Here is a 27,863-nt window from a genome sequence, read left to right as displayed (position 1 = left end):
TTATGGCGGCTTTTTTAATATTTAGGCATCCACATAATTACTCCATCAAAGTGGTGCGTAATGATCATACGAAAATACGTCAAAACAGAGCAAAAGTGGTTTTATTTGCCACAGCATATCACAGCAGCTCATTGTATTTGAAAACTACTGGATTTCATAAGTTGTGCTTATTTTATAAATGGCCCGGAGAGTAGCAAATTCTCTCTTTCTACTCACTGTACTGAACCCGCTGCACTACCCACTTTCACCAATAGGTGTCACCCTTTTACCGTGGAACCAGCTATGTACAGCTCCAAAGTCAATCGCTAGAGAGATCTGTTGCAGTAATAACTTCTTTCCAAAAGGTGTCTGTATAAAAATCTCTGTTATGCTCTGTCAGTTTGCAGTGCCTTAGTCTGTGGTGACATTTTTGTTGGCTCATGCTCATGAATCCACATGCAACGCACTGTCTGTCCCAGCCTCAGAAATGGATTTAAGACGTTTTAGTTTGATATATCGCCCTGTGGTCAGTTTTTGACATTCGTTTTGTTGCGGTCTTCAAAACAGAAAACAGTTACATCTGAAAGAAGATTTTAAATAAAACAAAAAGGGACAATTATATAATACATAATAATACATAAATGTAAATTGTCTGTTTTTTATACAGCACTTTTCTGCTCCACTTGCACACTCAGAGCACTTTATGAAACATGCCTCATTCACCCATTCACACACACATTCATACCCTTTTATAGTGTTTTTTAAATAACATTGACATGCATTCTCACTCTATACTGTTTATGGCATACAGTATCTGCTTTGTTGTTGCATCACTAAAAGAACTTTTGCTTAAGCAACATGAACCCAGATGGTTTAAAAAACAAAAACAAAAAAACGAATGACTACAGGGAGTGCAGAATTATTAGGCAAGTTGTATTTTTGAGGAATAATTTTATTATTGAACAACAACCATGTTCTCAATTAACCCAAAAAACTCATTAATATCAAAGCTGAATCTTTTTGGAAGTAGTTTTTAGTTTGTTTTTAGTTTTAGCTATTTTAGGGGGATATCTGTGTGTGCAGGTGACTATTACTGTGCATAATTATTAGGCAACTTAACAAAAAACAAATATATACCCATTTCAATTATTTATTTTTACCAGTGACACCAATATAACATCTCCACATTCACAAATATGCATTTCTGACATTCAAAAACAAAACAAAAACAAATCAGCGACCAATATAGCCACCTTTCTTTGCAAGGACACTCAAAAGCCTGCCATCCATGGATTCTGTCAGTGTTTTGATCTGTTCACCATCAACATTGCGTGCAGCAGCAACCACAGCCTCCCAGACACTGTTCAGAGAGGTGTACCGTTTTCCCTCCTTGTAAATCTCACATTTGATGATGGACCACAGGTTCTCAATGGGGTTCAGATCAGGTGAACAAGGTGGCCATGTCATTAGTTTTTCTTCTTTTATACCCTTTCTTGCCAGCCACGCTGTGGAGTACTTGGACGCGTGTGATGGAGCATTGTCCTGCATGAAAATCATGTTTTTCTTGAAGGATGCAGACTTCTTCCTGTACCACTGCTTGAAGAAGGTGTCTTCCAGAAACTGGCAGTAGGACTGGGAGTTGAGCTTGACTCCATCCTCAACCCGAAAAGGCCCCACAAGCTCATCTTTGATGATACCAGCCCAAACCAGTACTCCACCTCCACCTTGCTGGCGTCTGAGTTGGACTGGAGCTCTCTGGCCTTTACCAATCCAGCCACGGGCCCATCCATCTGGCCCATCAAGACTCACTCTCATTTCATCAGTCCATAAAACCTTAGAAAAACCAGTCTTGAGATATTTCTTGGCCCAGTCTTGACGTTTCAGCTTGTGTGTCTTGTTCAGTGGTGGTCGTCTTTCAGCCTTTCTTACCTTGGCCATGTCTCTGAGTATTGCACACCTTGTGCTTTTGGGCACTCCAGTGATGTTGCAGCTCTGAAATATGGCCAAACTGGTGGCAAGTGGCATCTTGGCAGCTGCACGCTTGACTTTTCTCAGTTCATGGGCAGTTATTTTGCGCCTTGGTTTTTCCACACGCTTCTTGCGACCCTGTTGACTATTTTGAATGAAACGCTTGATTGTTCGATGATCACGCTTCAGAAGCTTTGCAATTTTGAGACTGCTGCATCCCTCTGCAAGATATCTCACTATTTTTGACTTTTCTGAGCCTGTCAAGTCCTTCTTTTGACCCATTTTGCCAAAGGAAAGGACGTTGCCTAATAATTATGCACACCTGATATAGGGTGTTGATGTCATTAGACCACACCCCTTCTCATTACAGAGGTGCACATCACCTAATATGCTTAATTGGTAGTAGGCTTTCGAGCCTATACAGCTTGGAGTAAGACAACATGCATGAAGAGGATGATGTGGACAAAATACTCATTTGCCTAATAATTCTGCACTCCCTGTACATAACAAGAGAGAAACAATGACTGGACTGTGCAATGTGGATTTCGGTAAGTGTATAAAAGAGGCAACATTTCCTTGTTCCATGTGGTCATAAACAGGTTGCTCTTCATTCTAAGAAAGAGCTGGATGTTTACAGAAGATGTGACGGTGTCACCATTTAGTTATAAAAACAAAACAAAGCTACACTGTCAAAAAAAAGTTCTGCAAGTGTTTAAACCATTAAAAAAAATAAAGTAATCATTTAAAGCACAAAAAATGATGAAAGGAGGTTAAAGTTTTATTGATTTTTGAGATTATGAAGCTTTTGCCTCAGGCCTGTGTCAAGAAACATTAAAGCTATGGAGCAGTTCCAATAAAAAGTTGTGCTGTTACATATTTGAAAGATTACCCACACAAATGTCTGTCAAAGAAATTGTTCATCCATCAGTGAAAGAACAGAAGATACTCTATCTATTCATTGGCACACCTTCAAACCTGGTAAGAAGACGGTAAGAAGTAAGAAGTGCAGGGCACATAAGGAAGGTAAATAACAAATATGCACCTTTACTGGCGTAATGCAAAAACAGGAAAAAGTCCCAAAGAGCTAAGCTGTGCACAAGGAAATAAAACAGAACAGGAATCCAACACCTGAGCACAAGAAAAAGGAAGACAGGTGAACACCTTAACAAAGGGGAAAGTCAAGACTATCCACTACGTTGACAAAAGTATTGGGCCAAACTCTTTGAATCTTTGAATTTAGATGTTTTCAGTCCTGTGGCCATAGGTGTGTAAAATGTAGTAACAAGCCATGCAGTCTGCCTTTATAACATATTGTTTGTGAATGAACGGGTTGTTCTTAAGAGCTCACTGAATTTGAGTGTGATAGTGTGATAGGATGCAACAGTTGCAACAAGTTAGTTTGTGAAATTTCTTTGGTCCTACATGTACAACAATCAGCTGTTAGTGCTATTGTTGCAAAGTGGAACCACAGCAACTTAGCCATGAACTTTTAGAACGTGTTCTCGCTGAGTGCTGAGTCTATAGTGTGTAAAAATCACCAACGCTCTGTCAACTCAAAGCTGCAGAGTTCCAAACCTCACAGAGAGCTGGGCATCTTTTATGCCCAGCTCTCCTCCACTCTCAACATACCCTGGAATAGGAGCTCGAAGAAGGCTCCTCTTCTCTCAGAGGATGGTCACATAAATCAGTCAACCTCAAAGAGCAATTAATATTACTCCCCAACATTATCATATCTGCTATACATAATAATAATAATAATAATAATAATAATAATAATTAAAAGAATGCCAAATATATCCAAGATACTGACAGGTGAGGGGATAAACTTTCAACAGTTAAAGCAGCACATCATCTGCCAAAGCCAGTGGCCTATTTTTCATATTTCAAGTAAGCAGTCTGAATCTGTACCAAGATCTTCATTTCCTCATGCTCCACCTCTTCACCCACTTTCAGGAAATTCGCTGACAGATATACAAACAGACAAATAGCTCTATGTGTCTGATCATATTGTAATTAAAGCATGGGAAGCCCCAAGCATCCCGACAATGTGGTAATTTTACTTTTGAACACTAGGTGTTCTAGTCTTTGTGGCTGTACTTCTATTAAACTTCTCAAAAGGGATTCATGTATTTTTTCTTAAACCAACAAGTATTTATTTGTACTTCATGCTCTGTGTTGACCAGTATATCAGTACTAGTGCTGATATTAAATGGGTTCTGTGGAAACCATTCCACGTGACTGAGCGAGAAGCAGTTTGCCTCTCAGTCTAATAAACCCTTCACTGCACAAGGAGCCATTTTTGGTAACTTAAATGGACATCAACATTGACCTCGTTATGACTCACTGTGATTTCGTAGAACCAGGTGAATTTCTTCCAGTCAATCAGCAAAGATCAGGTTATGTGGCAGATAATGCAGTGAGATCACTGCATCAGCTCGATCAGCCTGAAGTATTTCAAACTTCAGCGTTCTTCAAGAATTCAGGAAACTGGGTGTTTTTGGCCTTAGCTACTCACACACTTGTCATCATCAGAGATGGGCAGTAACACGTTACAAGTAATGTATCATTGTAATCCGATTACTTTTTTCAAGTAATGAGTAAAGTAAGGGAGTGTTTTACTTGCATCTATTTGAAATAGTGAGTGTAAACAGAAAAAAATATATCTTATTTTATATTCTGGAATATGCAGAAAATAGGTTTAATTGTCAAAGACTGTTGCATATAATTTAATTTTTGCTTGATGCAATGTGCACAAAGTTAAAAGATTAAAACTAATAAAACAAGTCTTGAAAAGAGACTTTTTTATTTGATTACATTTTGTATGATGTATTATGCAGAAAAAGTAGAATTGGGCTGAAATGTCTATTGCTTTATTGCCTATTCAGGTTGTGTATCATGTTTTTAAAAAGTAACTAAGTAACTGAGTAACTAATTACTTTTGAAAATAAGCAGTCAGTAAAGTAACGGGATTACGTTTTTTTGGAGAAGTAATCAGTAATTAGTTACTATTTTTTTTTTTCAAGTAACTTGACCAACACTGGTCATCATAACATCAAACAGGGGTAACTTAATGAAACCCTTGCATTAGAAAAACTTAAAAGATTGTTTAACTTTTAGAAATTAGTGAAATGTGTAGTATAAAGATGGTGACCTGTTTACTTAAAATTAGCAGCAGGTATTAGACATTGACCAGACAGATCTAAGGAGCCATGATATCTCCAAAACAAAACAAAACAAAACAAAACAAAACAAAACAAAACAAAACAAAACAAAACAAAACAAAACAAAACAAAACAAAACAAAACAAAACAAAACAAAACAAAACAAAACAAAAAACAAACAAAAAAACCTCCAGAAAAACAAAAAACACTCCTAATAAATAAATAAATAAATAAATAAACATAGAACATAGGTAAACAGGATATTTGATGTTGCCAGAACCTTGCATATCACTGTACAGTGATCCAGTGACAGATTTGACCCATTTATACATCATTTTATTTATTCATTTATTTTTTTGTGACCTTATAATAGTTTTATTATACTTAAATCACATATATTGGTGTTTACTTTTACTGTAAGTCTTATTACTGCTAAAATTAACGGAATAATTCAATATTTATAATTTATTTAATTTTAATTGAGTTGCATACAAAAAATGTGCAGAAACCACCACTAGTTAGAAGGCTATTTGTCTACTTCTTGTTACATAGTTACAATTTCTACATCAGTATTTTGCTTTCAGCCGATTTACTGTTCTTTCAAAACTGGCTGACTGACTCAAAAATGTACTCGCTTTTGTTTTGGAGCTGTCTACTGTATTAGGATGTGCTCGATTCAGAGAGTTAACTAGAATGAACTTAAATCTTTGAAAAGAAGTGTAAATGTTTAGCCACATTCTGTTATTACCGCATTATTATAGCAGCGTCATCAAGTACTGTAACACTAGGACGTGCTACAGTTTGATATGTATGTTTGTATGTTATATTTATGAAAAATGCCAGTGAGAAGAAAAATGATGATAAATCAATGGTGCTGTAAAGGTTCTATGTGTTTTCCCGAATGGTTTTTATATACATGCTTATTGGAAAAATGTATACTGTGGGTGAGGAACTATATACGGTTACTTCACTGACCTTGACTTGCACAATAAAAACCCCAAAAAGTCACAGAAGTAAAAGAAAACACTGTAATATGCTCCAATAAGACTCTGAGGGCTAAACAGAGGACTTATTACTAAATGATGAGATTTCAGTGTTGTATAACATCTCTCACAAATTGATTATCTGCACTTTATTGTTGAGGTTAAGGAGCAGCAAAAGAGCAGATACTGGATGCAAATACTTTACATGCATTCAAACAAAGAAACGTGCATTCAGAGTCACATGCACAGGGAGAAGACAGTGCTTTTTGGAATAGAAATATCCTTTATTGTGAAATTCAGCTGTTCCAGCAGCAAAGTGACAGGCAGATGGAGCATTATTCATTTAACTAGCATGGTTAATGGCACTGAATATGTACAAAGATGATATATTCTTGTCTTTTTAAAATGATTTTTTCGACTCACTCCTGATTTGTTATTTACAGTGCAAATTGTTGCGTGTACAGCCTAAGATTAAAACACAAATAGAAACAAACAAATAATACGTCGTCACATTTATCTTTACATTTATGTAACTTCATGTAAGAAAATCAACTTTCTGTAATCTGAATCCATTCAAAAGCGTCTTTGTTGCAGTTTATTGGCTACTGTGATGGTATTGACTTTGGGTAATCATAAATGCTCAGCCGTTCCCAAGTCCCGTTTTTGGTGTCCAGCCAGTTGCTGGGAGAATAGATCCCTATCTCTCCTTCCTCCACTTTCTCATTTTCCTCACCAGAAGGACAAAACTCTTCCTCCTCTGAGCTGCTTTTCCCGGCGCTGTCTCCCCTGTCGCGAAACTTCTCTTCATTAATATTCTTGTAGCAGAAACTGCAGATCCTCAGCTTTTTAGTGGGGTGGATGTGATCGATAACGGCACGTTGCTTGGAGCATGAATTGCAGACCAAGAAGCCGCAATTCCTGCAGTGGTGTCGACGATTGACCCCACCAAACTTTGTAGAGAGGCACCGCATGCATTTGCAAGCAGCCGGATCAGGAATCCAGGAAACAGCAAACTTCTTGGAAGGTTTGCAGCTGGTGCCCTGCATTAGGCTGGACCGGCATTCATTGATGTGCTCTATCCAGGCCTTCTTCTCCTCGTATGAAGGGGCGGACACAAAAAAAGACTTGCTCGGTGTTCGGATCAGCCACTGATGCTTGAATATGTCACTGTCCTCCAGGTCTTCCAGCTCAATGTCCTCTAAAATCATAGTGAATTTGATAACAACATAAAAATTACATGGATAAAATGGTATGAGCAGAAAGCTGAACATATGAAGTTAAATTAGCACAGCACACTTGCTATTTTCTACTTGCCAGTCATATTATGGACAGTATTCAATAGTGTTGGCTCTTCTTGAAGCTTTTGTCTATATTTCTTTCTCTTCAGTCATAAAATTGTTTTTTTTGGCAGTTTCACATTAATCTTCTCACAGTAGGTTAGCTGCAGGAAACGCAGATGAATGTCTCACCTAAAGGGATGATCTTCTGCTTTTTGTACCAGCGACCAGGCACAACAATGCTGCCGTACACCAGAATATCAGTGAAGAGGAAGAGGATTTTCTGCTGTATCTTCTTGCGACCCTGCTTAAACACAGTTCCCTCTCCGATTAGAATCCGGCCCGGCTTGGACAAGGGCTTCCCTGCTTGATGGAATGAACTCTCCACCGCCTGCACACGCTCTTGGTTCTCTCGTTCAAAGGTTGGGTGATCCATCATTTCTTTGGTGTGAACAAGTTGTGCAGCTTGATAGTGTCTGAACTCCAGAGTGCCTTTTTAAACTATTGGTGGTGATGTAACGGGGCGGGCCAAGTGACAAACATGTTATACTGGAAGGCAAGAAAAGGGAGTAGTGAGGCAGTACTTACTGGAAAAATAGAAACTGGTCAAACAAAACAATCAAGAAAGAAAGAACATTTAAAAAAAGTGAAGTCGTTATGGAAAGATTATACAGTATTAAATATTTATAAGTTGCTTTAAACGAGGAAAGCTCCCTTTTGTGCAACAACAACTTTCACTTGCTATTTCCAAAACAATATCTTAATTCTTATTTGGCAGAAGAGTGCACGGTAAAATCAACAGTATGATTGTCTCCCTCTGCAGAGTCACTTCACAGAGAGGTGCAGGAATGTCAGAATTCTTTTCCCGTCCTTAATGAAAAAAACAAAATAAATTATGCTTGCACAACATTGCTCAATCAGTATGAGCATTTTTATGGAGAATGCGAACATAAGTTTTGACCCTTTGGGTTAGAGGTGGGATGCCCGGCAGGCTGACTTTATGATTCTTATCGCCTTGCTAAAAGACTTCTAGAGTGAGATGTTTTCATTTTTAAAGTTTTTTGTTTTAAAAAGTTTGTTTTGTTTTCTCCTCCTTGAATCGCTACCTTATCGTGGTGGAGGGGTTTGTGTGTCCCAGGGATCCCAGGGGCTATGTTGTCTGGGGGCTTTTGCCCCCTGGTAGGGTCTCCCATGGCAAATTGGTCCTGGGTGAGGGACCAGACAAAGAGCGATTCAGAAGACCCTTATGAAAAGGATATCGAGGGAACAGTTTACCCTGCCCGGGATAGGGTTACCGGGGCCCCGCCCTGGAGCCAGGCCCGGGGAGGGTGCCCGAGGGCAAACGTCTGGTGGCCGGGCCTTAGTCCATGAGGCCCGGCCGGGCACAGCCCGAAGGGGAGACATGGGCCCATCCTCCCGCAGGCCCACCACCCGCAGGAGGCGCCATAGGGGTTGGGTGCATTGTGTGCCGGGTGGCGGCCAGGAGCGGAGGCCCTGGCGGACTGACCCCCGGCTGCCAAAACTGGCAATAGGGACATGGAATGTCACCTCTCTGGTGGGGAAGGAGCCTGAGTTAGTGCGTGAGGTTGAGAGGTACCGGCTAGATATAGTCGGGCTCACCTCTACGCATGGCTTGGGCTCTGGAACCAGTCTCCTGGAGAGGGGCTGGACTCTGTCTCAGTCTGGAGTTGCCCCTGGTGAGAGGCGGCGGGCTGGGGTGGGTATTCTAATATCCCCTCGGCTTGCTGCCGGTACGTTGGGGTTTTTCCCGGTGGACGAGAGGGTTTGTTCCCTGCGCCTTAGGGTCGGGGAACGGGTCCTGACTGTCATCTGTGCTTATGCGCCGAGTGGCAGTTCAGAGTACCCAGCCTTCTTAGAGTCCCTGGGGGGGTGCTGGAAGGTGCTCCACCTGACCTGGAGACTCTGTTGTCCTGCTGGGAGACTTCAATGCTCACGTGGGTAACGACAGCGAGACCTGGAGGGGCGTGATTGGGAGGAACGGCCTCCCTGATCTGAACCCGAGCAGTGTTTTGTTATTGGACTTCTGTGCTAATCACAGTTTGGCCATAACGAACACCCTGTTCGAACATAAGAGTGTCCATAAGTGCACGTGGCACCAGGACGCTCTAGGCCGTAGGTCGATGATCGATTTTGTAATCGTATCACCAGACCTGCGACCATATGTTCTGGACACTCGGGTAAAGAGAGGGGCTGAGCTGTCAACTGATCACCACCTGGTGGTGAGTTGGATCAGGTGGCGGGGGAGGACGCTGGACAGACCTGGTGCACCTAAACGCGTAGTGAGGGTGTGCTGGGAACGTCTAGCAGAGGCCCCGGTCCGCGAGATCTTCAACGCACACCTCCGGCAGAGCTTCAACAGCATTCCGAGGGAGACTGGGGACATTGAGGCCGAATGGACCATGTTCAGCGTCTCCATTGCCGAAGCTGCTGCATTGAGCTGCGGCCACAAGGTGGTTGGTGCCTGCCGTGGTGGTAATCCCCGAACCAAATGGTGGACACCAGAGGTGAAGGGATCCACCAGGCTGAAGAAGGAGTCCTATCGGGCTTGGTTAACCTGTGGGACTCCGGAGGCAGCCGACAGGTATCGACAGGCCAAGCAGAATGCGGCTCGGTCAGTGGCTGAAGCAAAAACTCGGGTGTGGGAGGAGTTCGGGGAGGCCATGGAAAAAGACTTTCGGACTGCCTCGAAGAGATTCTGGCAAACCGTCAGGCGTCTCAGGAGGGGAAAGCGGTGCTCTACCTGCACTGTGTATAGTGCTGGCGGAGCGCTGCTGACGTCGACTGAGAAAATTGTCAGGCGGTGGAAGGAATACTTCGAGGACCTCCTTAATCCCACTGACACGTCTTCCAAGGAGGAAGCAGAGTCTGGGGATGAGGGGAATGACCCGCCAATTTCCGGGGGCGAGGTCACTGAGGCAGTTAAACAACTCCTTGGTGGCAGAGCCCCTGGTGTTGATGAGGTCCGCCCCGAGTTCCTGAAGGCTCTGGACGTTGTAGGGCTGTCTTGGTTGACACGCCTCTGCAATGTTGCGTGGAGATCAGGGGCAGTACCTGTGGACTGGCAGACCGGGGTGGTGGTCCCCATCTTTAAGAAGGGGGACCGGAGGGTGTGTTCCAACTACAGGGGGATCACACTCCTCAGCCTCCCTGGGAAAGTCTATGCCAGGGTGCTGGAAAGGAGAGTCCGTCCGCTAGTCGAACCTCGGACACAGGAGGAACAATGCGGTTTTCGTCCTGGTCGCGGAACACTGGACCAGCTCTTTATCCTCTCGAGGATACTTGAGGGTGCATGGGAGTTTGCCCAACCAGTCTACATGTGTTTTGTGGACTTGGAGAAGGCATTCGACCGTGTCCCTCGGGGTGTCCTGTGGGAGGTGTTGCGGGAGTATGGGGTGTCTGGCCCATTGCTACGGGCCATTCGATCCCTATACGACCGTTGCAAGAGCTTGGTTCGCATTGCCGGCAATAAGTCGGACTCGTTCCCGGTGGGTGATGGGCTCCGCCAGGGCTGCCCTTTGTCTCCGGTTCTGTTCATAATTTTTATGGACAGGATTTCTAGGCGCAGCCAAGTGGCGGAGGGCTTTCGCTTTGGTGGCCTCAGAATCTCATCTCTGCTTTTTGCAGATGATGTGGTTCTGTTGGCTTCATCGGGTGAGGGCCTCCAGCTCGCACTGGAACGGTTCGCAGCCGAGTGTGAAGCAGCGGGAATGAGGATCAGCACCTCCAAATCTGAGGCCATGGTTCTCAGCCGGAAAAGGGTGGAGTGCCCACTCCGGGTCGGGGATGAGTTCCTGCCCCAAGTGGAGGAATTCAAGTATCTTGGGGTCTTGTTCGCGAGTGATGGGAGAAGGGAGCCGGAGATCGACAGACGGATTGGGGCTGCAGCTGCAGTAATGCGGACGCTGCACCGGTCTGGCGTGGTGAAGAGGGAGCTGAGTGTAAAAGCGAAGCTCTCAATTTACCGGTCGATCTACGTCCCTACCCTCACCTATGGCCACGAGCTGTGGGTAGTGACCGAAAGAACGAGATCGCGGATACAAGCGGCAGAAATGAGCTTCCTCCGAAGGGTGGCTGGCCTCTCCCTTAGAGATAGGGTGAGAAGTTCGGCCATCCGGGAGGGGCTCGGAGTAGAGCAGCTGCTGCTCCACATCGAAAAGAGTCAGCTGAGGTGGTTCGGGCATCTGACAAGGATGCCCCCTGGGCGCCTCCTAGGTGAGGTGTTCCAGGCATGTCCCACCGGGAGGAGGCCCCGGGGCAGACCCAGGACACGCTGGAGAGATTATATCTCTCGGCTGGCCTGGGAACGCCTTGGTATTCCCCCGGATAAGCTGGAGGAGGTGGCTGGGGAGAGAGAGGTCTGGGCCTCTTTGCTTAGGCTGCTGCCCCCGCGACCCGGCCTCGGATAAAGCGGATGAAGATGGATGGATGGATGGAAGTTTTTTGCTTTTCCATATTCTCACGGACCTTAGAAAAAAGAAGCATTTTTAACTTTTTATTTTGTGTTTTGTTTTTGTTTTTAGCTCTAACTCATGCAATGTGACGTTTTATGTCAGGGTAACCTGTAAAATGCTTCTTGATGAAACAACAGATTAAAATGGAATAACAAAGCAATCAAAGAGTTAAAATTCATAGTAAAACAGGTTATGAAACTCAGCCAGCCACATGTAAAACAAACACAGTGCACTGCTTTATGCTGCCAAGCCCTTGGCCTCTTTAATTCAGTTCTAAATATAGAAACTAACTATGCAAATTAGGCAGACAGGAGGTATTTATTTCATGCCTAAAGGCTTCTATGGGGTGTGCACAAGGCATAATTCCTGGATGTTTCTGTTATCGCAAAGGGGTAAACAGTTGCCAGTAAAATTGTCAGTTGTGGACTGAAAGTAGAAGATAACCTATTTATTAATGAATAAATAAAAACAATGCACAACAATCCGATTGTTCAGTCTGACGTCACTAGCCGTGTCTGGACCTAAACTCTGCTGCAGGTCCATATATCAAATGATCACTATGGCATTACTGAGAGTTGAAAAACTGTCTAAAGTCTTTCATCTTTAATAAAATGATCAGCGTTCTGCTCTACCAGGTGTAATAATTGAGTTTAACATCCAGGCATCCATGAAAACGGAATTTATGATATTTAACGGAGTTAGAAGTTAGCAGGGAGTTAGCTCGCTAGCTTCTATCTAAATACAATATAGTATGTCCTGACTGCGGCGGTTTGGAAACAAATTAAAACGTACAGCTCTGTTATCACTTCCAACATAAATGAAGACAGAAAACTAAACAGCAGTGACGTTTGTAGGGTTACTGAAGTTTGGCTAGCTGGTATATAATGATGTGCTACGTGACTGCTAGCGACACAGCTATGTTAGCATAATATAAGCAAGCTAACTTTTTTTCCCACTCGATAAAAGTTAACGTGAGTGTTCTCGGTGGTCAGGAACAAATGTAATCGCATGGCAGGATGCTGTAAAAGGACCAAACTCCAGCCAGGAGAACAACTGAGATAATCCATCCACAATACGAGGTTAGTCATTCATATACTGCTGCATGGGCTGAGCTGTAGTTACATCCTAAGGTTTTAAAAACTGAGCTTAAATAAATGATTAGCGGTAATAAAAGCCGAGGGAGGTCAACAGTGATCACTGACTGTTTTAGGAGCTTTTTGAGATCAAATAGAAGAAAATACATAACATTAAGCACGTTAACAACACAAAAGCCATATTAAACGCAGACTACTTTAGGCCCGGAAGTAGGATTCGTCGTGTCATCACTGAACAACCAGATAAATAATGAACAATTATTAACTCTTTTTTTTTTTTTTTGCCTGTACTTTAACAATGGGGCGATCGTGGCTCAAGAGTTGGGAGTTCAGGAGTTCGCCTTGTAATCGGAAGGTTGCCGGTTTGAGCCCCGGCTTGGACAGTCTCGGTCGTTGTGTCCTTGGGCAAGACACTTCACCCGTTGCTTACTGGTGGTGGTCAGAGGGCCCGGTGGCGCCAGTGTCCGGCAGCCTCGCCTCTGTCAGTGCGCCCCAGGGTGGCTGTGGCTACAATGTAGCTTGCCATCACCAGTGTGTGAATGGGTGGATGACTGGTTGTGTAAAGCGCTTTGGGGTCCTTAGGGACTAGAAAAGCACTATACAAATACAGGCCATTTACCAATCAGAATTGTTGTCTGAAGGCCACGAAGGATGCCCAACGGATTAATTTTTTCAAGTGGAGAAGATATGGTAATGCCATATTGGTCCACTTGATTGGATCTATTTAATTTAATTTTATTACAAATTGGACAGACAATTAGACAGAAAGAAAGACAGAAAGAAAGAAAGGGAAAATTAAAAATAGAGGTGAAGGAGGACAGTAAGACAAGACACTGAGAAAATCCATTGGATCACCTGTTACAAGGAGAAAAAAGAAAACAAACAACAAGAGAACAACACAATACAGAGATCAAAGACAACAACCTAGATACGTGTAAGTAACACTAAATACTAAATATTAAATTGTCGAGCAGCACGCAAGACTGACAGTGAACGATATGCTTTAAGGTAGCAGCCAAGGAAGATATAGTTTGTCTGTGAGCAAGCTTGAGTTCAAAAGGTTTATCCATGTAACGATCTGTTAGAGGGTGTGGGGAGACATAGCCCTGCCCCCCAAAGCATGAAGCAGGCATGGACCCAGGCCCAGACATCCAGAGGCCCACCAGAGTGTGAAAGCCCAAAGAGGACCACCGGAGAGGCAACGAGCTGAGGAGAGCTCCAGATGTGAGGTCACCTAGGAGCTACGGTGCAGAAGCCACAGGGGGCTGCGGTGACGAGCCCGCAGCCAGTTGCGCCAGAGCAGATTGAGCACAGGTTCCAGAGGTCCGAGGGAACCCCACCCCCCGGAAGGGGCCTGACCTGGCCCTGCCAAGCAGCTGCTGGGAGTGAGCCGGGTACATACCTGAGCGCCCAGTCCCGGACATCAACCACCAAGGCACCGACGGCTAAAGGCATCAGCCACCGGCAGGGAGTGTCGTGGGTGGAGACAGCCCTCCACACCTGGGGGGGGGGGCCTGAGATGTTCCCAGAGAGGAGGAGGTGGAGAGTCAACCGGACACACACCAGACACAAGCTTACATTCCCACCCTCATGCAAACAAATACAAATACTCAGCACTCGCCCAATGTGGAGAGAAACAGTAATGAACACCCATTCACACTCTCCAAACGTACTCTATACTCTCAGGTCCAGGTATCACCGCCCTCAGGGGGGCAATCAGCCCCCTGACCCAGGAGATGTTACCCTTTTCCCTGGGGTGGAGGCAAGCAGACTGCCCCCGGCCCAGCAGCCGCAGGGATGGCCCAGCGTCCCAGACCCCGACCATACTGTCAACTCCTCCCAGGCCCCTGCCCCCAGTAAGCAACCATTAACTATTAAATATATTGCGTTAATTTGTAGCCACTAGTTAGCTCAGCACAAAAACAGCGCACGTGGAAATGAGCTAGCCTTGTTCTTTTTGTTTCTAACAATTAAATGCAACATGTCAGTCTATTAATTATTATGCGGATAAAGCACATGTGCTTCGGATTTCACTTTTAATTTGCTCAGATTCTGGACTCTATAAGCAGTTCAGCTATGTATCCCCCTGCTAGGGGGTTCTGTATCAGGCTGGAGAGGCCCCAAAAGTGAACATTTAATCGTTTAAATGTGAGGAAGCCAGAGTACCCGGAGAGAACCCAAGCAAACACGGGGAGAACATACAACCACCACACAGAAAGACCCCAGCCTGATGGTGGAATCGAACTCGGGACCTTCTTGCTGTGAGACAACAGTGCGGCCCATCTCATCTTATGCATCTTATCTCAGGTGACCATTAACAACAATGCTGACGTACACCAAATTACCACTGAAGAGTGAGAATATTTTCTTTCTGATGCGCTTGATCAGAATAGTTCCTTCTCCAATGAGATCCAGCCTGGTTTAAACCAGGGCACTGTTGTGGTTTGGAATGAATTCGCCACGGCCTGGATAAGTTTACGGTTCTCTCATTCAAAGCGCAACTCATCCATCATGTCTTTGGTATGAACAAGTTGTGCTGCTCAAGAGTCTCAGCTCAGGCTTTAAAAGCTTGCCAGTAAGTTGGGTTTTCAGAATGACAAAAATGTTATGTAAGTGTTTTGGAGTTTGTACATGCTTTGTCTCTAGGGGCCACAGTAATATAGAGCCGACTCATAACAATCACAACAGTGTAAGGGATATTTAAGGCAAAGTAAGGGGATCAACAAAGTCATAACGAATATTTGCTTGGAAGCTTACAGAGTTGTTAAGATATTTATTTCTGAGTATCAGGGAGGCAGAATTTATTATTTGTGCTGTCACACTAGAAGAATTGTCAAATCTTATGCTGCTGTACATTTAATTTAAAAATCACAACCAAAATGTGTTAAAAATGTATTTTATATGTGCAGAGAGACATGTTCTCATACTGAAGATATTCTGTTTGATCTTCTCATGGACCTCAGAAAAAAAAGGTCAAAAAAAGTGTTTTAGTATAAGGCACAAAATGAATGTAGATAAAAGCAAAAACAGGTTAAAGGAAATAATGATGCAATGCTCTGTAGGAAGCAGGAAACGCCGACAGTTTCAAAGTCAAACATGCGTGAGACTTGTTGAGTAGCTCAGCTGGTTCATTTAAAAATAAACACACTGCTGCAAAGTCCTGTTGGCATGTGCATATCTTAATGAGGGAAAACAAATGCCAGTAACATTGCCAGTAAGTTGCTCTGGACTGACAGGAAGTAAAAGATGACCTATTTATTATCGAATGAATAAAACATTTTACAACAGTAAACGGTGAAGTAGCTATATGACTGGAAACGTTTGTTTTTGCTTTTTTTTCTTTACTGCTCCCATGAAAATGTGGTAAATATATCTATGCTGTCATGTGAAAGAAGAAAGTATGTCCTCTTTCGAGTCTAAAGTTTTACATATCACATTGTTTAAAAAAAAGAACTGTAACAGTGACATATGACATAATAAAAACGAAATCAAAATGCAGACAAGTCATATTTGTTCAGTCCTTTTTCCTCTTCTACTGTCACAACTGTAAACATTTAATGTGCTAAATGAGGCCTGTAGAGACTGAAATGTAGATCATGGGTTTGTTCCATTTTTGCACTTTCTGACCTTGGTGGGAATTTGCTGGGATCTCCACTCCAGAGCTCCAGACCAGCAAACTGCAAAAACTTTTTTTTCTTTAACAACACAACACTTTAACAACACTTTAACAACACAATAATGTAATCTACGATCTAAGTTTCAAAGACAAACATGTTGGGAAACTTGTTTAGTCAGCCACCTGATTCGAAAAACAAAATACCTAAATGCTCCTCTGTGCAGGTTAAATAATAAGTCAGCTGTAATTAAACACCTCTAAATGTAACAATGCAAAACAGAAAGAAGCAGCATGGTGGTGGTTTTTAAAACTTTTAAAACTACGGTACGGCATCACTAACCATACATCTACATCTGTTTAGGTTCATCTCATCTCGCATCAACCTGATGGATTTTTCTTTGTATTAATAGAGAAACTGATCAAAAAGTAAGAAACAGAAGCAGAACGAAGGTACCACAGAGTCGAACATTCACAAACATATTCACGTGCGTACACATTCACACATTGTCTATGATTTGTTTTTCTGCTTGTCTCAGTTTTATTTATGATTTGTGGCATATAGACAACTCATTCTGTGCACCTTGTCTCAGCTATGTTAACTGTGCTATCTCTGTCATCAATTGCTTTCTGCACAGCCAAACATAAACACCAAGAAGAAAACAAGCGAACTACCGGAATACAAAGGAAGAAATTACATCATGATGCACAATAGACCCGTCCGACTGGACACCCCGGTGCTGCCGGGATGATGTCGGGAATGCACAGATCTATCAAAGGAAACAAACAGACGGGGAATCACATGGCACAAAAGCTTCAGAGTTTCAGCGATTTTCTTTTGTGTGAAAATGTTTAAATAAATCATGAACCACATTTCTGAGCCACTCTCAGGCCCTGTTTACCGTGGTCACTGATATGTAGGAATACCCTTTTGATAAAGGAGTAGGACTGGATCACTTTAGTCTGAGAAATGTGATTTTTAAAGTTACTGCAAACTGTATTCACTAAAAGTATTCTTTAAAAAAAAAAAAGCAAACTGAATACCTTAAAAGAACTGCAATGTTATATTATAGAGATGATAAAGGTTCATTAGCCTTACATATAATATAGCCTAATAGGGACATCTAGTGGCTAAAACTTGTCAAATCTGCTTCATGAGTTACGTGAATGATTCCTAATCCAATACAACAAATAAGGCTTTAGAAAACAGCACACACAGCAGAATGATATTCATTTTTATTCCGTTTCAACTCTACAGGCGGAGAAAAATGACAGAATTACAGAGATATTCTTGAAGGTGCAGTTAGGAAAGGAAGTAAATCCACCTGCTGGTGTTTGGTTTCTTCCAGTCTGATCCGTCTGCCACACTTTTAGACAAAGAAAAAGCCGAGCTCAGAGGTGGCAATGCAAGAAAAAAGGCAGCTCTGGTGCACAGTCAGCTGTAGCCTCTAATAGGGGATTGGTCCATAGTAGGCAGTGTAGGCGGCGATGATGCCGTTTATGTCCATCATGTGCTCACAAGCCACGTTGGCCTCACACACTTCTCTCAGGCTGAATGGAGGAGAGAGGACACACACACGGTTACTTATGATGTTTCATACCTTCATGAAAACTTTCCATATCCAACCCAACCCTATTAAAGATAAGAACATGTCTAAAAACATGCAGCAATAAGGTTTGTAGATAAGGTGTGCGATACCTCTCCAGCTGTACCAAGGATAACTGTCCAGCAGCTCTCTTCTGCCTCACCACCGTGGAGGCCTGCTCCCTCTCCACAAACAAACCTGCACATCACAGTCATAAGACATCTGTCAACCTGCTGTTGTTTATGAAATTTTTTTTTTTTTTTTAAAGATCAGTATAGCATAAAAACAAAAAAAGTCATAGAGAAAAAACAACAAACAACAAAAAACAAGAGTATAGAAAATTTTTTGCAAAAAGTCATTCATCATTCATCATTCTTGGTATATCATTTCACTCATGCAGTGCCTGAAAGTTCGAACCCCTTCTCCATTAAACTCTGGACGAATAAACTAATATTAATCATACCCTCCTCAGCAGGGTTGTCACCAGCAGTCTGAGGGTCGGTGGCAGCATCTATCAAACAGAAGGGGAAAAATAAGAACAGACTAACTTTAAAAAACTAATTTAGTTTAAAGGTTTAAGGTTAAAAAATTACATTGCAAATATTGCTACAGCTCTTACCCGAAGCGACACAGATAACTACCAAGAAGCAGAGAGCCAGGATAGCCACGGTCTTCATCTTTTCTTTCTTTTTCAGCCTTCAGTTTAAGGGAAAATGGCCCGAGCTGTATCACTCACTCTCTCCGTCTTTCCTTCTCTTAGACATTATGTAAAAACACACTCGGTTTATAGATGTAGCCCTTGTGTGACATGGATATGTGATTGGTTAGGGAATCATGTATCACACACCCACACAGATGCAGAAATACACACCTCTGCAAAAATGAAGTATATATATATGTATGTGTAAAAAAAGAAAGAAAGAAAAGGGCATCCACACTCACAGCGTTGCAGAATAAGGGGTCCAAAAGGTGGGCAATGTTTTAAAGCATAGGTGAGGAGCCACAAATATATGCCACTGGAAGGATCTTTCAATCAACATTATTTTACAGCTTCATTTGACCTACTTACCAGATTTGTGTTAAGAATCACAGTTTCCTTTTCCTCATCTTTGCAAAATTTGCAGTTATCTCTGTTAAAATAAAAAAACAAACAAAAAGGAGACAAAAAACAGAAAGAATGAAATCAAATCAAATCACTGTCACCGATATCTCATCATACGTAGTGGTAGTAATATAAAATTTAATGAACTCTTTCAGGAAAGCAGCTCGGACAGGTCAGACTTTTAAAGCGCCCACACACTTGTACATTTAGTTCAGTAAGTGCATGAGGCAGAGAAAAACCATGGCTTACTCACTAAAAAGGAAAAACCACTGTCCCACATTATGCTGCATTATTTTAATCTGAGGGCTTTCTTTTTATTGCAAACCACAGTGATTTCCTACATAGAGAAAGCAACATTTAGAAACAACCATGTTTGTTTGAAGCTTTGTAGACGGGCCATTTAAATGTGCACAGATATTTTTACCACAACAAGTGGGTGGTTCGACAGTTAAGCAGAGGAAAGCTGCATGATGTCGAGTGGAACATGTCGTTTGATTTTTAATGAAAACAAGACTTCCCACAAGCAAAGTGCCTAATACTCTCATGCCACTCCTAAAATGTAATCCTTTCCTGACACCATGACACCCCCCTCCTCCAATCCCTCTCTCAGCAGCAAGACATCTCCCCCCCTCCCCTCCTCCCAAACATCTCCCAGTGTCACAGTGGATCAGGTCAGGAGACAACTGAGGAAGCTTCGCCCCAGAAAGGCACCAGGCCCAGACAAGGTGTGTCCTAGGATGCTAAAGGCGTGTGCTGCTGAACTTGGGGAGCCGCTACAACGAGTCTTCAACCTCAGTCTGCGACTGGGGAGAGTGCCCGCCCTATGGAAGACATCCTGCATCGTCCCGGTCCCCAAAAAGAACCGGCCCAATGAGCTGAATGACTTCCGACCGGTGGCACTGACGTCACATCTTATGAAGACTCTAGAGCGGCTCTTCCTCAACCTCCTCCGACCACAGGTACAACATGCCCAGGACCCACTACAGTTTGCATACAAGGCGGGTGTCGGAGTGGAGGATGCCATCCTGTACCTCCTACACAGAGCCCACTCACACCTGGATGGGGGAAAAGGCACGGTCAGGATCCTGTTTCTTGACTTTTCCAGTGCCTTTAATACCATCCGGCCCTGTATGCTTCAGGAAAAACTGAACAGGATGGAGGTGGACCCCTGCCTGGTCGCTTGGATCTCCGACTACCTCACCGACAGACCACAGTACGTCAGGCTGAAGGACATCACGTCTGACACAGTGGTCAGCAGCACAGGAGCACCACAGGGAACTGTGCTGTCCCCTCTTCTCTTCACCCTGTACACCTCTGACTTCTGCTACAACTCTGAATTATGCCACATTCAGAAGTTTGCAGACGACACAGCCATCATGGGGTGTATCTGGGATGATCAGGAAGAAGAGTACAGAAGTCTGGTGAGGAACTTTGTCGCATGGAGTCACACAAACCACCTGCAACTCAACACCTCAAAGACTAAGGAACTGGTTGTGGACTTCGGGAGGTCTAGAGCAGGTCCACTGCCGGTTCAGATAGAGGGGGAGGAGGTGGAGGTGGTCAACAAGTACAAGTACCTCGGGCTGTGGGTGGACAATAAACTGGACTGGTCATGCAACACAGAGCACCTGTATAAAAAAGCACAAAGCCGACTGTACTTCCTCAGGAGGCTGAGGTCTTTTAACATCTGCAGGAAGCTCCTGAGGATGTTTTACCAGTCGGTGGTTGCTGGAGTACTTTTCTATGCTGTGGTGTGCTGGGGGAGCAGCACAGCAAAGAAGGACTCATCCAGGCTGGAGAAACTGATCAGGAGGGCTAGCTCTGTGGTCGGCATGAAGCTGGACACTCTGGTGACAGTGGCAGAGAAAAGGACATTAAAGAAACTGATGGACATTATGGACAATGCCAGACATCCTCTGCACACGGCCATTAACAACCAGAAGAGTCTGTTCAGTGACAGGTTGCTTCTCCCAAAGACAAGAACTAACAGACTTAAAAACTCCTTTGTCCCACACGCCATCAGACTGTTTAACTCCTCCCTGGAGGGGAGAGGGAGGGGAAACAGGAGGACAAAGGAGGGGGGAACAACTAAGCTGTAGTGCCTCTTCACCTCACTGTGCAATACCTTTTGTGCAATACTTTTGTAAATAGTCAACAGTGCAATAGACTCAATACTTGAAATGTGCAATTCACTTGTATTTTTATTTTTTATTCCTATTTATTCTATTTATCCCCTTCGTATATTTTATTGATATTGTCTCTGTATTTATATATGTGTGTGTGTGTGTGTGTGTGTGTGTGTGTGTGTGTGTGTGTGTGTGTGTGTGTGTGTGTGTGTGTGTGTGTGTGTGTGTGTGTGTGTGTGTGTGTGTGTATGTATAATATTCTGTAACTCTGTAACTTCTGTCGGTGCTGTGCTTTTTTGGAAATCGAATTTCCCAGAGGAACCCACCCGAGGGATTAATAAAGTTCTATCTTATCTTATCTTATCTTATCTTATCTTTTGTGGGGTACACATCAAACATCTTTTGTTTCAAGCAGACACTGCAGGATTACCTGTGGTTCGGCAGCTCCTCTCTTGATGTCATACGATATTAGCAGGGTGGGCAGAACATTCACACTGTTGGGGGATCCTCATATACCAGGGTTATAGTTGTGGGTTGGTGCTATCATAGCTTTGCAGAGCAGATCTACATGCTGTAGCTCTGTACAGTCACTAGGAGGCAGTGTGAAAAATATGTGGCATAACCTGTAAGAGGTGAAAGTCAAGTGAAAAAGTGTTAAAATCAATCTGTCTGCTGTAGGCATCGTCTATGTTTCTCACACTGCTTTTTTTTTTTAATGTTCTGCATGTCTTCCTCTTTGTGGTGATATACCACTCCAGTTTAACTAAACTTTCAATAAATATTCATCCTACACATAGCATCATCACAACTTGGCTGTGTTTTGTTCTAAGGTGTGAAAAAAAGAAGGCAACCAAACCAAAAACAAGGTATGGGTCCTCACCAGGGGTCAAGGGTGAAACCACAATGAGCGTTTGCGTCTGAGGAACTGCTGAGATTTGAACATGCTGGGTACCATGACTGGAATCACTGAGAACCTACACAGATGTTATGCACTGTTAGTTTTGTCAGATTATTGCATGCAAGCACTTGGCATTGTTTGCTCACCAAAATTATGTGCTCTGCAACACGAAAAATCCTACATCAAATTAGCCTCCAGCTTTAACATAGGCAAACATAGCCTTCTTTAACTGGTCTCAGCTGTGCTGGCTTGTTAACTGTGTTCAGCTGTTGGTGTACCTTGCTAAACAGTTCACTACCTAGAACCTTCAGGAAAGTTGTACCTGGAAAACTTGCGTTGGCACCAGACCAGGTGATGTGGATAGGAAAACGGCTTTGACAGGGGACATTTGAGTCAAGTCACTTTGCTATTACATAAAACTGAAAAAGAAAATGTGTTTCCACTAACACTTGCAATGCATAATTACAAACATGCACACAAAGTACACTCACAGAGACCACAGTTACAAAAGTAGACCACATGTCTTAGGAGGTAGAGAGAAAGAGGAGAGACTTTTGTATAGGTGCAGAAGTCGATCACTGAGTTCACCACACACTAGGACAGCTGACTGTGAGCGCACGATATCTTTAACATTGCAATTCCCATTTGTTTTGCAGCTTTTGAGTACAGTCACGACTCAAATAGTACAACTAGCTGCACAAGCTGATGAATAACACGTTTTTAGTTTCAAAGAAGCATGACAGATACGTCCTAAATCTGACTTGCATCCATCCACTCAATGTCCTCCTCAGTCATACGACTCACCACGACTGCTGCAGAAATGATAGTAGTTGACTGAATTTAACTGAAAAATTAAACGCAGCTTGCACTTCAGTAACTTATCAGCAATGTGGTTGTTTTTCACATCCTTGGAAACAATGGCAGCTGTTTTCCATTCGTGAACTAGAGCCTTGTTGATCAAATCTTGGTATTTGGCTTTCTTCAGGTGGTGAGAGATAACTAACCCGCCCTCCCAGGTCATTTCAAGTTCAGTTATTAAGATTTTTTTGTGCTTCAGGACCATAGAATCAAGTTTAATCAGAGGAAGGTCACAGAGGTCTTTCTGTCCTCCTTAGGTCAACTCGCATTTTTCCAGTCCCAAGTTTAGAAAGGACGACATTGATCTGTTGTTTCTTGCCTTTGACCCTCTGTAGGCTGTCTGTGTCCACTTGCACATTTTTGTAAGGACCATATCGTGCCTCCAGCTGTAACAGCTGTTTTAAGAGATCTAGTCGTGGTACCCTGGATTACCTCCAAGGTTAGCGATCACATGGTAGTTTAATGGTGTACTAGAAATCATAATGTCAATGCTCTACTGAATACCGTCCCAGTAACACAAACATATCATTTTTATTTTCAAAGCTGAGCCTTTTAAGTTCACTTTGTGACATGGATGCCCTTTGTTGCTATTTCTAACTAGAGATTTCGAAGCTGGACCGGTCCGGACAGTAGTAGAGCATATGGGTTGTAATTTCACAGTCTGGGTCAATGCTGGTGCCTTTTGTCTCGTTTCAGTGACAGACTACAAGGATTTACCCTCAGGACAATTATAATTATACACTTTCGTGGCCATGTGGCAGCACAGACAGACAAACACCCAGTATAACTGTCATTTTACTTCTACAGCATTTTGACATCTGCCATGTGCTGAGCTGTCCTTGTGTCTGTCTGCACATGTGCAGTACATTCTTCTCAAGACTGCAAGAGACCAGACACCGACAGTGCATACTGAAATCATAATGTAACTCCTCAACACGTCAGTTGTGTAACAACACATTCAATCAGGTTCTGTAGAGCTTTTTAGATACTTGTACTTGATTTCTTCCCATTTTACTGCACTATGTACTTCTGCTGCACTACATTACTGTACTTTGTTTTATAGAAGCACTCACCAGATTTACATTTGAATTCTAAACCATGTGATAAACACTAGAATAACCAAGTGGTTTCCAGTATTTATAGACTGTTTGTGTTAAAGTGGGCTTCTTACATTTATATAATTTCCTTGGGGATTAATAAAGTATTCTGATTCTTGTAATGTGTCTCATATTTATGCACAAGGCCGTATTTAACTTTCCTAATGGTTCTTAAGCACTCCCAAATATTGTTATATTACATATAACATCTGGCATATATTGAAAAACACTGAGAATCCCCAAAGTTCTCACAAACTCATGTGGCAAGCAAATTGCAAAAACAGGATTAAGACCAAACCCATTAAAAGTCATTATATTTGTTTATTGACAGCATAAGTAAGTGGAGATTGTAAGAAATGGTTAGCGGAAAGTGAGCCAAACGCTTCACTCGAGCATATCCCATAAAGCTCATAAATGCTGGGATCATGCAGTGATACTTGATAAAAGTCATCCTGAGATTACACAAGAAACAGGCTGTAAATTTCTACATGAATATAATGATGGGCTGCTGTGTGATTTGAGCCACATTGACTGGAAGTTCTGGTGTTTATATATAAAAAACAGTTTTCTTGCCAAAAGAGCCCACAAAAACAATTACATAAATTATCTAAAAACTGATGATATGTGGACTAAAGGACCAGATGATAATGAGACTTTTGCATGTGAGGTCCAGCTTAGTATCGGCGAGTCACAGCAGGCCGCCGTGGTTGACTTCTAGCGCCAAAGTATCTGTTGTAGGCCTGCTGGGCACCGTGGTGATAGGCATAGAAGCGGCAGGGGGAGTAGTCCTCGCAGATCTCTGCGCGTCTTTCTGCTGGAGACTTGAATGTCCTGGGAATTAAAACAAGAAGGTTTTCAAAATGAAGAAAAGTAGAGGAACTCTAAACAGAAATGAATTTAATAATTCTCTTTTATCCTGCACTCCAGGCTCTGTGTTTGTGTCTGTGGATTCTTGAAGCACATGTAGATGTTTAATGGTCCAATTAGGCTTTGTCTTAATGAGGCACAGTGCCGTATATGTATGGCAAGCATGCATTTTCTGTGGGTTTGTGGTTTTAAACATGCAGGAGATAAAGTGCTCTGCATTGCATGCCTGCCCATGGTTTTAGGTTTTACCTCCTGAAGTTGTAACTGCCGAAGCCATTCCCTCTGGATGGGATGTATATGTTGCCTCTCTGTGGTGGGATGAATGAGTTGGCTCGGTTTGGAGGCACAAACAAATCTGAAACCACAAAACTTAACTAGTGGGAAAATTTGATTTCAATCAGCATCTGGCATGCCGGTCATGCAGCAGATCAGGTGAAACAAGGGCTGAGGGCATGTTAGTAAAGACTAAATGAGGATTAAATACATCACATTTGTTATAATGGCATGCATGTTTTTCCAGAACCGAGAAACAACATTTCAGTCACCTTCAGTGGATTCTGTGCTTTCATGAGACTCTACGGGAAAAACATGGAATCGGGTTAATCATAAATGATGAATGTCTTATTACATTTTGTTATGTTGCAGGTTATGAATAAATAATGGCTGCCGAGCGATAGCAAAGTGAGGGCGTCTGGGAGGATCTATACCATAGCAGACGCAGAGAGAGACTGCAGCACAGAGTGCCAGAAGACGAAGAAGGCTCCTCATCCTGGGGTTTGTTTATCTGCCTGCCTGCTGGAAACAAAGCAGACAAGTATTTTTGGTAAGTCGTGGTAGTGCTGAAGTAAGAGTTAGATAGGCAGTAGGGAAAAAATAGAAAAAAATGAGACAAAATAAGGCAAAGGGAAGGATGCAGAACACTTTTTTGCATTTTGAGGGTGGGTAAACAGACCAAAACCTCAAGCTGGGGTAAAAAGTGACAACATTTCTGTGGGTTTTGTGCAGATAAACAACCAATATATGAAAAAAATCTCTGTGCATGCTGGCACAGTGCTGCAGATTTTTTTTTAATGGAACAAACACAAAACCACAGATATGAGTCAAAAAGTCTTTTCACTGTGCTGGCCTTAGGTTGAGGCCAATCTGCACCACGCAATGAAACCTCAGGTTGCAAGGAAGAACCGTAAGAGAATAGCTGTGGCCGAGAGGAGCTGCTTAACAGCCAGCGAATGAACAGACTGGAATTATGAAGTTGAGGGTGGCTCGGGGTGTACGCTCGCACCGCACGTGTCTACATGTAAACACTCAACGTGTAAGTGTGAGTGACCTGAGGTAGGGTAAGTGCCACCTGTATAAACAGCAGTGCCAGATGTCTGCAGAAAAGCTTTCATCCCCACGTTCTGTTTGTGGGATTTGGATGGAGCGCTTGTTTCGGCAGCGCTCTTTTTCACCATCAATAGCAGCTTTCATTATACATTCAGAAGCACACACACACACTGACACATGATCCCCTCAGGCATATTTGTCTGCAGTGTAAGCCAGACCCACAGTGGGCACAGAAACAGCGAGCCTGGGGCCTAAAGTTCAAAAAGCGACTCCCAAAGACTGGCAAGGATAGCTAAGTGAGTGAGTGAGTGTGTGTGTGTGTGTGTGTGTGTGTGTGTGTGTGTGTGTGTGGTGCTGACAAGAGTGTCTACAGAGTTTAATGCCTGTCTGAGTCTCAATAGGGGTCCTAGTGAAGTCCCAGCTTCCTTCCCTGCAGACAGAATGTGCACACATCATTCGAAAAAGCCAAAGAACCAAGATGAGGGTGTACATTAAAAACTCTTTAACAAAAAGAGGAGGGCCACAGGCCTACTTTTCTACCGTATTTTCATTGGCAGATAATTGAAAAAAAAAAAAGTAAAGTACTATAAAAATAGTCACAAAATAAAAGCTACGTTTGCCTGATTGTGTCCAAAACTCAAAACTTCTCCTACTTTTCACCTGCAAAGAGTTTTAAGAGATCATTTGCTGTAATTTACTTACCTTGAAGGAAAATTATGGAGTGATGGAAACTGTCTCAATACTTTCTCCTCAGGAACATTTCCTAATTCCTCATGGCAAAGCTTTTTATACTCATCTCTGTCCCCCCACCCCTTCATTTTTCTGTCTCCATCCACCTCCCTTTTAGTCCTCGCAATTTCTCCTCCCTTCCCTTACTATCACCCCACACCCACCCACCCACCCACCGTTTTTTCTACCAGTTAATAAGACCGGGGTATTAGCTCACTCTCTCCCCAACTCCTACGCTCTTACCGAAATAAACAGAGAACTGAGAACTGGAGAAAAACAAGCCGGGTGTAAACAGAGAGATAGAGAAGAGGGTGAGGGAAAGGGTGGCACGATGACAACTAAGCTGCTTCATAGTAGGTACATGATAATATTTGCCACTGTTTGCCAGCATGCCTGCATGATATGAGAGATAACAAAAAAGTTCAGATAAAACATGAAATGGTTGCAGATTGTGATCTAAATATGTCTCTGAGAGCACAGAAATAGCACATACGACAGTGCTGGTCTTTACTTTAAATCTTCCCGTTGCCAAGCACATTTTTAATAAATGGTTTAAAGGAGAAGCATTTATGATTGTGGTCAGCAATAACTGTAACTCTTCTTTTGCGCTACCATAAAAGAAGTCCACTGTGTAAACAGATAATAAGTGACACTGAAGTAAAGCACAACTTTAGTAATAGTCAGTGTTTCCCTGCGGAGAAGTCTGAATAAAAAGAAATAAAAACCC

At 42.9% G+C, this 27,863-nt stretch overlaps 3 protein-coding genes across 4 annotated transcripts; all 3 read right to left on the bottom strand.

Moving 5' to 3' along the window:
* Positions 1 to 6,249: 6,249 nt before the first annotated feature.
* LOC146671086 (pleckstrin homology domain-containing family F member 2-like) lies at positions 6,250 to 8,118 on the bottom strand. The gene is made up of 2 exons (XM_085405121.1): positions 7,561 to 8,118; positions 6,250 to 7,289 (listed from the first exon to the last, which is right to left on the bottom strand). Exons 1-2 carry the CDS (start codon positions 7,805 to 7,807, stop codon positions 6,694 to 6,696), a joined length of 843 nt encoding a protein of 280 aa, XP_085261247.1. The 5' UTR covers positions 7,808 to 8,118; the 3' UTR covers positions 6,250 to 6,693.
* A 9,211-nt stretch (positions 8,119 to 17,329) lies between these two features.
* On the bottom strand, positions 17,330 to 18,849 carry bglap (bone gamma-carboxyglutamate (gla) protein). The gene is made up of 4 exons (XM_085405120.1): positions 18,753 to 18,849; positions 18,597 to 18,644; positions 18,247 to 18,331; positions 17,330 to 18,098 (listed from the first exon to the last, which is right to left on the bottom strand). The coding sequence occupies exons 1-4, from the start codon at positions 18,808 to 18,810 to the stop codon at positions 17,996 to 17,998; spliced, it is 294 nt and encodes a 97-aa protein (XP_085261246.1). The 5' UTR covers positions 18,811 to 18,849; the 3' UTR covers positions 17,330 to 17,995.
* Positions 18,850 to 24,522: 5,673 nt separating this feature from the next.
* mgp (matrix Gla protein) lies at positions 24,523 to 27,238 on the bottom strand. Of its 2 annotated transcripts, none has more exons than XM_085405118.1 (5): positions 27,110 to 27,238; positions 25,789 to 25,876; positions 25,627 to 25,656; positions 25,331 to 25,436; positions 24,523 to 25,045 (listed from the first exon to the last, which is right to left on the bottom strand). In XM_085405118.1, the coding sequence occupies exons 2-5, from the start codon at positions 25,847 to 25,849 to the stop codon at positions 24,889 to 24,891; spliced, it is 354 nt and encodes a 117-aa protein (XP_085261244.1). In that variant the 5' UTR covers positions 25,850 to 25,876; positions 27,110 to 27,238; the 3' UTR covers positions 24,523 to 24,888. The 2 variants fall into 2 exon arrangements, with proteins under 2 accessions (XP_085261244.1, XP_085261245.1); XM_085405119.1 differs by having other exon boundaries at positions 25,789 to 25,873; positions 27,110 to 27,206.
* Positions 27,239 to 27,863: the final 625 nt, after the last annotated feature.

Source organism: Rhamphochromis longiceps, linkage group LG4 (assembly GCF_057381845.1).
Source record: "Rhamphochromis longiceps isolate RC_006_pf linkage group LG4, R_longiceps_female_GT1.1, whole genome shotgun sequence".
NCBI classification, from domain to species: domain Eukaryota; kingdom Metazoa; phylum Chordata; class Actinopteri; order Cichliformes; family Cichlidae; genus Rhamphochromis; species Rhamphochromis longiceps.
Note: the sequence above shows the minus strand (reverse complement) of the source record. Positions and strands in the feature narration are given on the sequence as shown.

Bases quoted from the DNA above. Each gene is read 5' to 3' on its own strand.
- mgp (XM_085405118.1), bottom strand. From the start codon at position 25,849: ATGAGGAGCCTTCTTCGTCTTCTGGCACTCTGTGCTGCAGTCTCTCTC. The intron at 25,657-25,788 runs GTATAGATCCTC...TTTTTCCCGTAG, and splicing joins CTCTCTCTGCGTCTGCTATG to AGTCTCATGAAAGCACAGAA. The intron at 25,437-25,626 runs GTGACTGAAATG...TTGTGGTTTCAG, and splicing joins AAGCACAGAATCCACTGAAG to ATTTGTTTGTGCCTCCAAAC.
- bglap (XM_085405120.1), bottom strand. From the start codon at position 18,810: ATGAAGACCGTGGCTATCCTGGCTCTCTGCTTCTTGGTAGTTATCTGT. The intron at 18,645-18,752 runs GTAAGAGCTGTA...TCTGTTTGATAG, and splicing joins AGTTATCTGTGTCGCTTCGG to ATGCTGCCACCGACCCTCAG. The intron at 18,332-18,596 runs GTATGATTAATA...TGTGATGTGCAG, and splicing joins TGACAACCCTGCTGAGGAGG to GTTTGTTTGTGGAGAGGGAG.
- LOC146671086 (XM_085405121.1), bottom strand. From the start codon at position 7,807: ATGATGGATCACCCAACCTTTGAACGAGAGAACCAAGAGCGTGTGCAG. The intron at 7,290-7,560 runs GTGAGACATTCA...CTATGATTTTAG, and splicing joins GCAGAAGATCATCCCTTTAG to AGGACATTGAGCTGGAAGAC.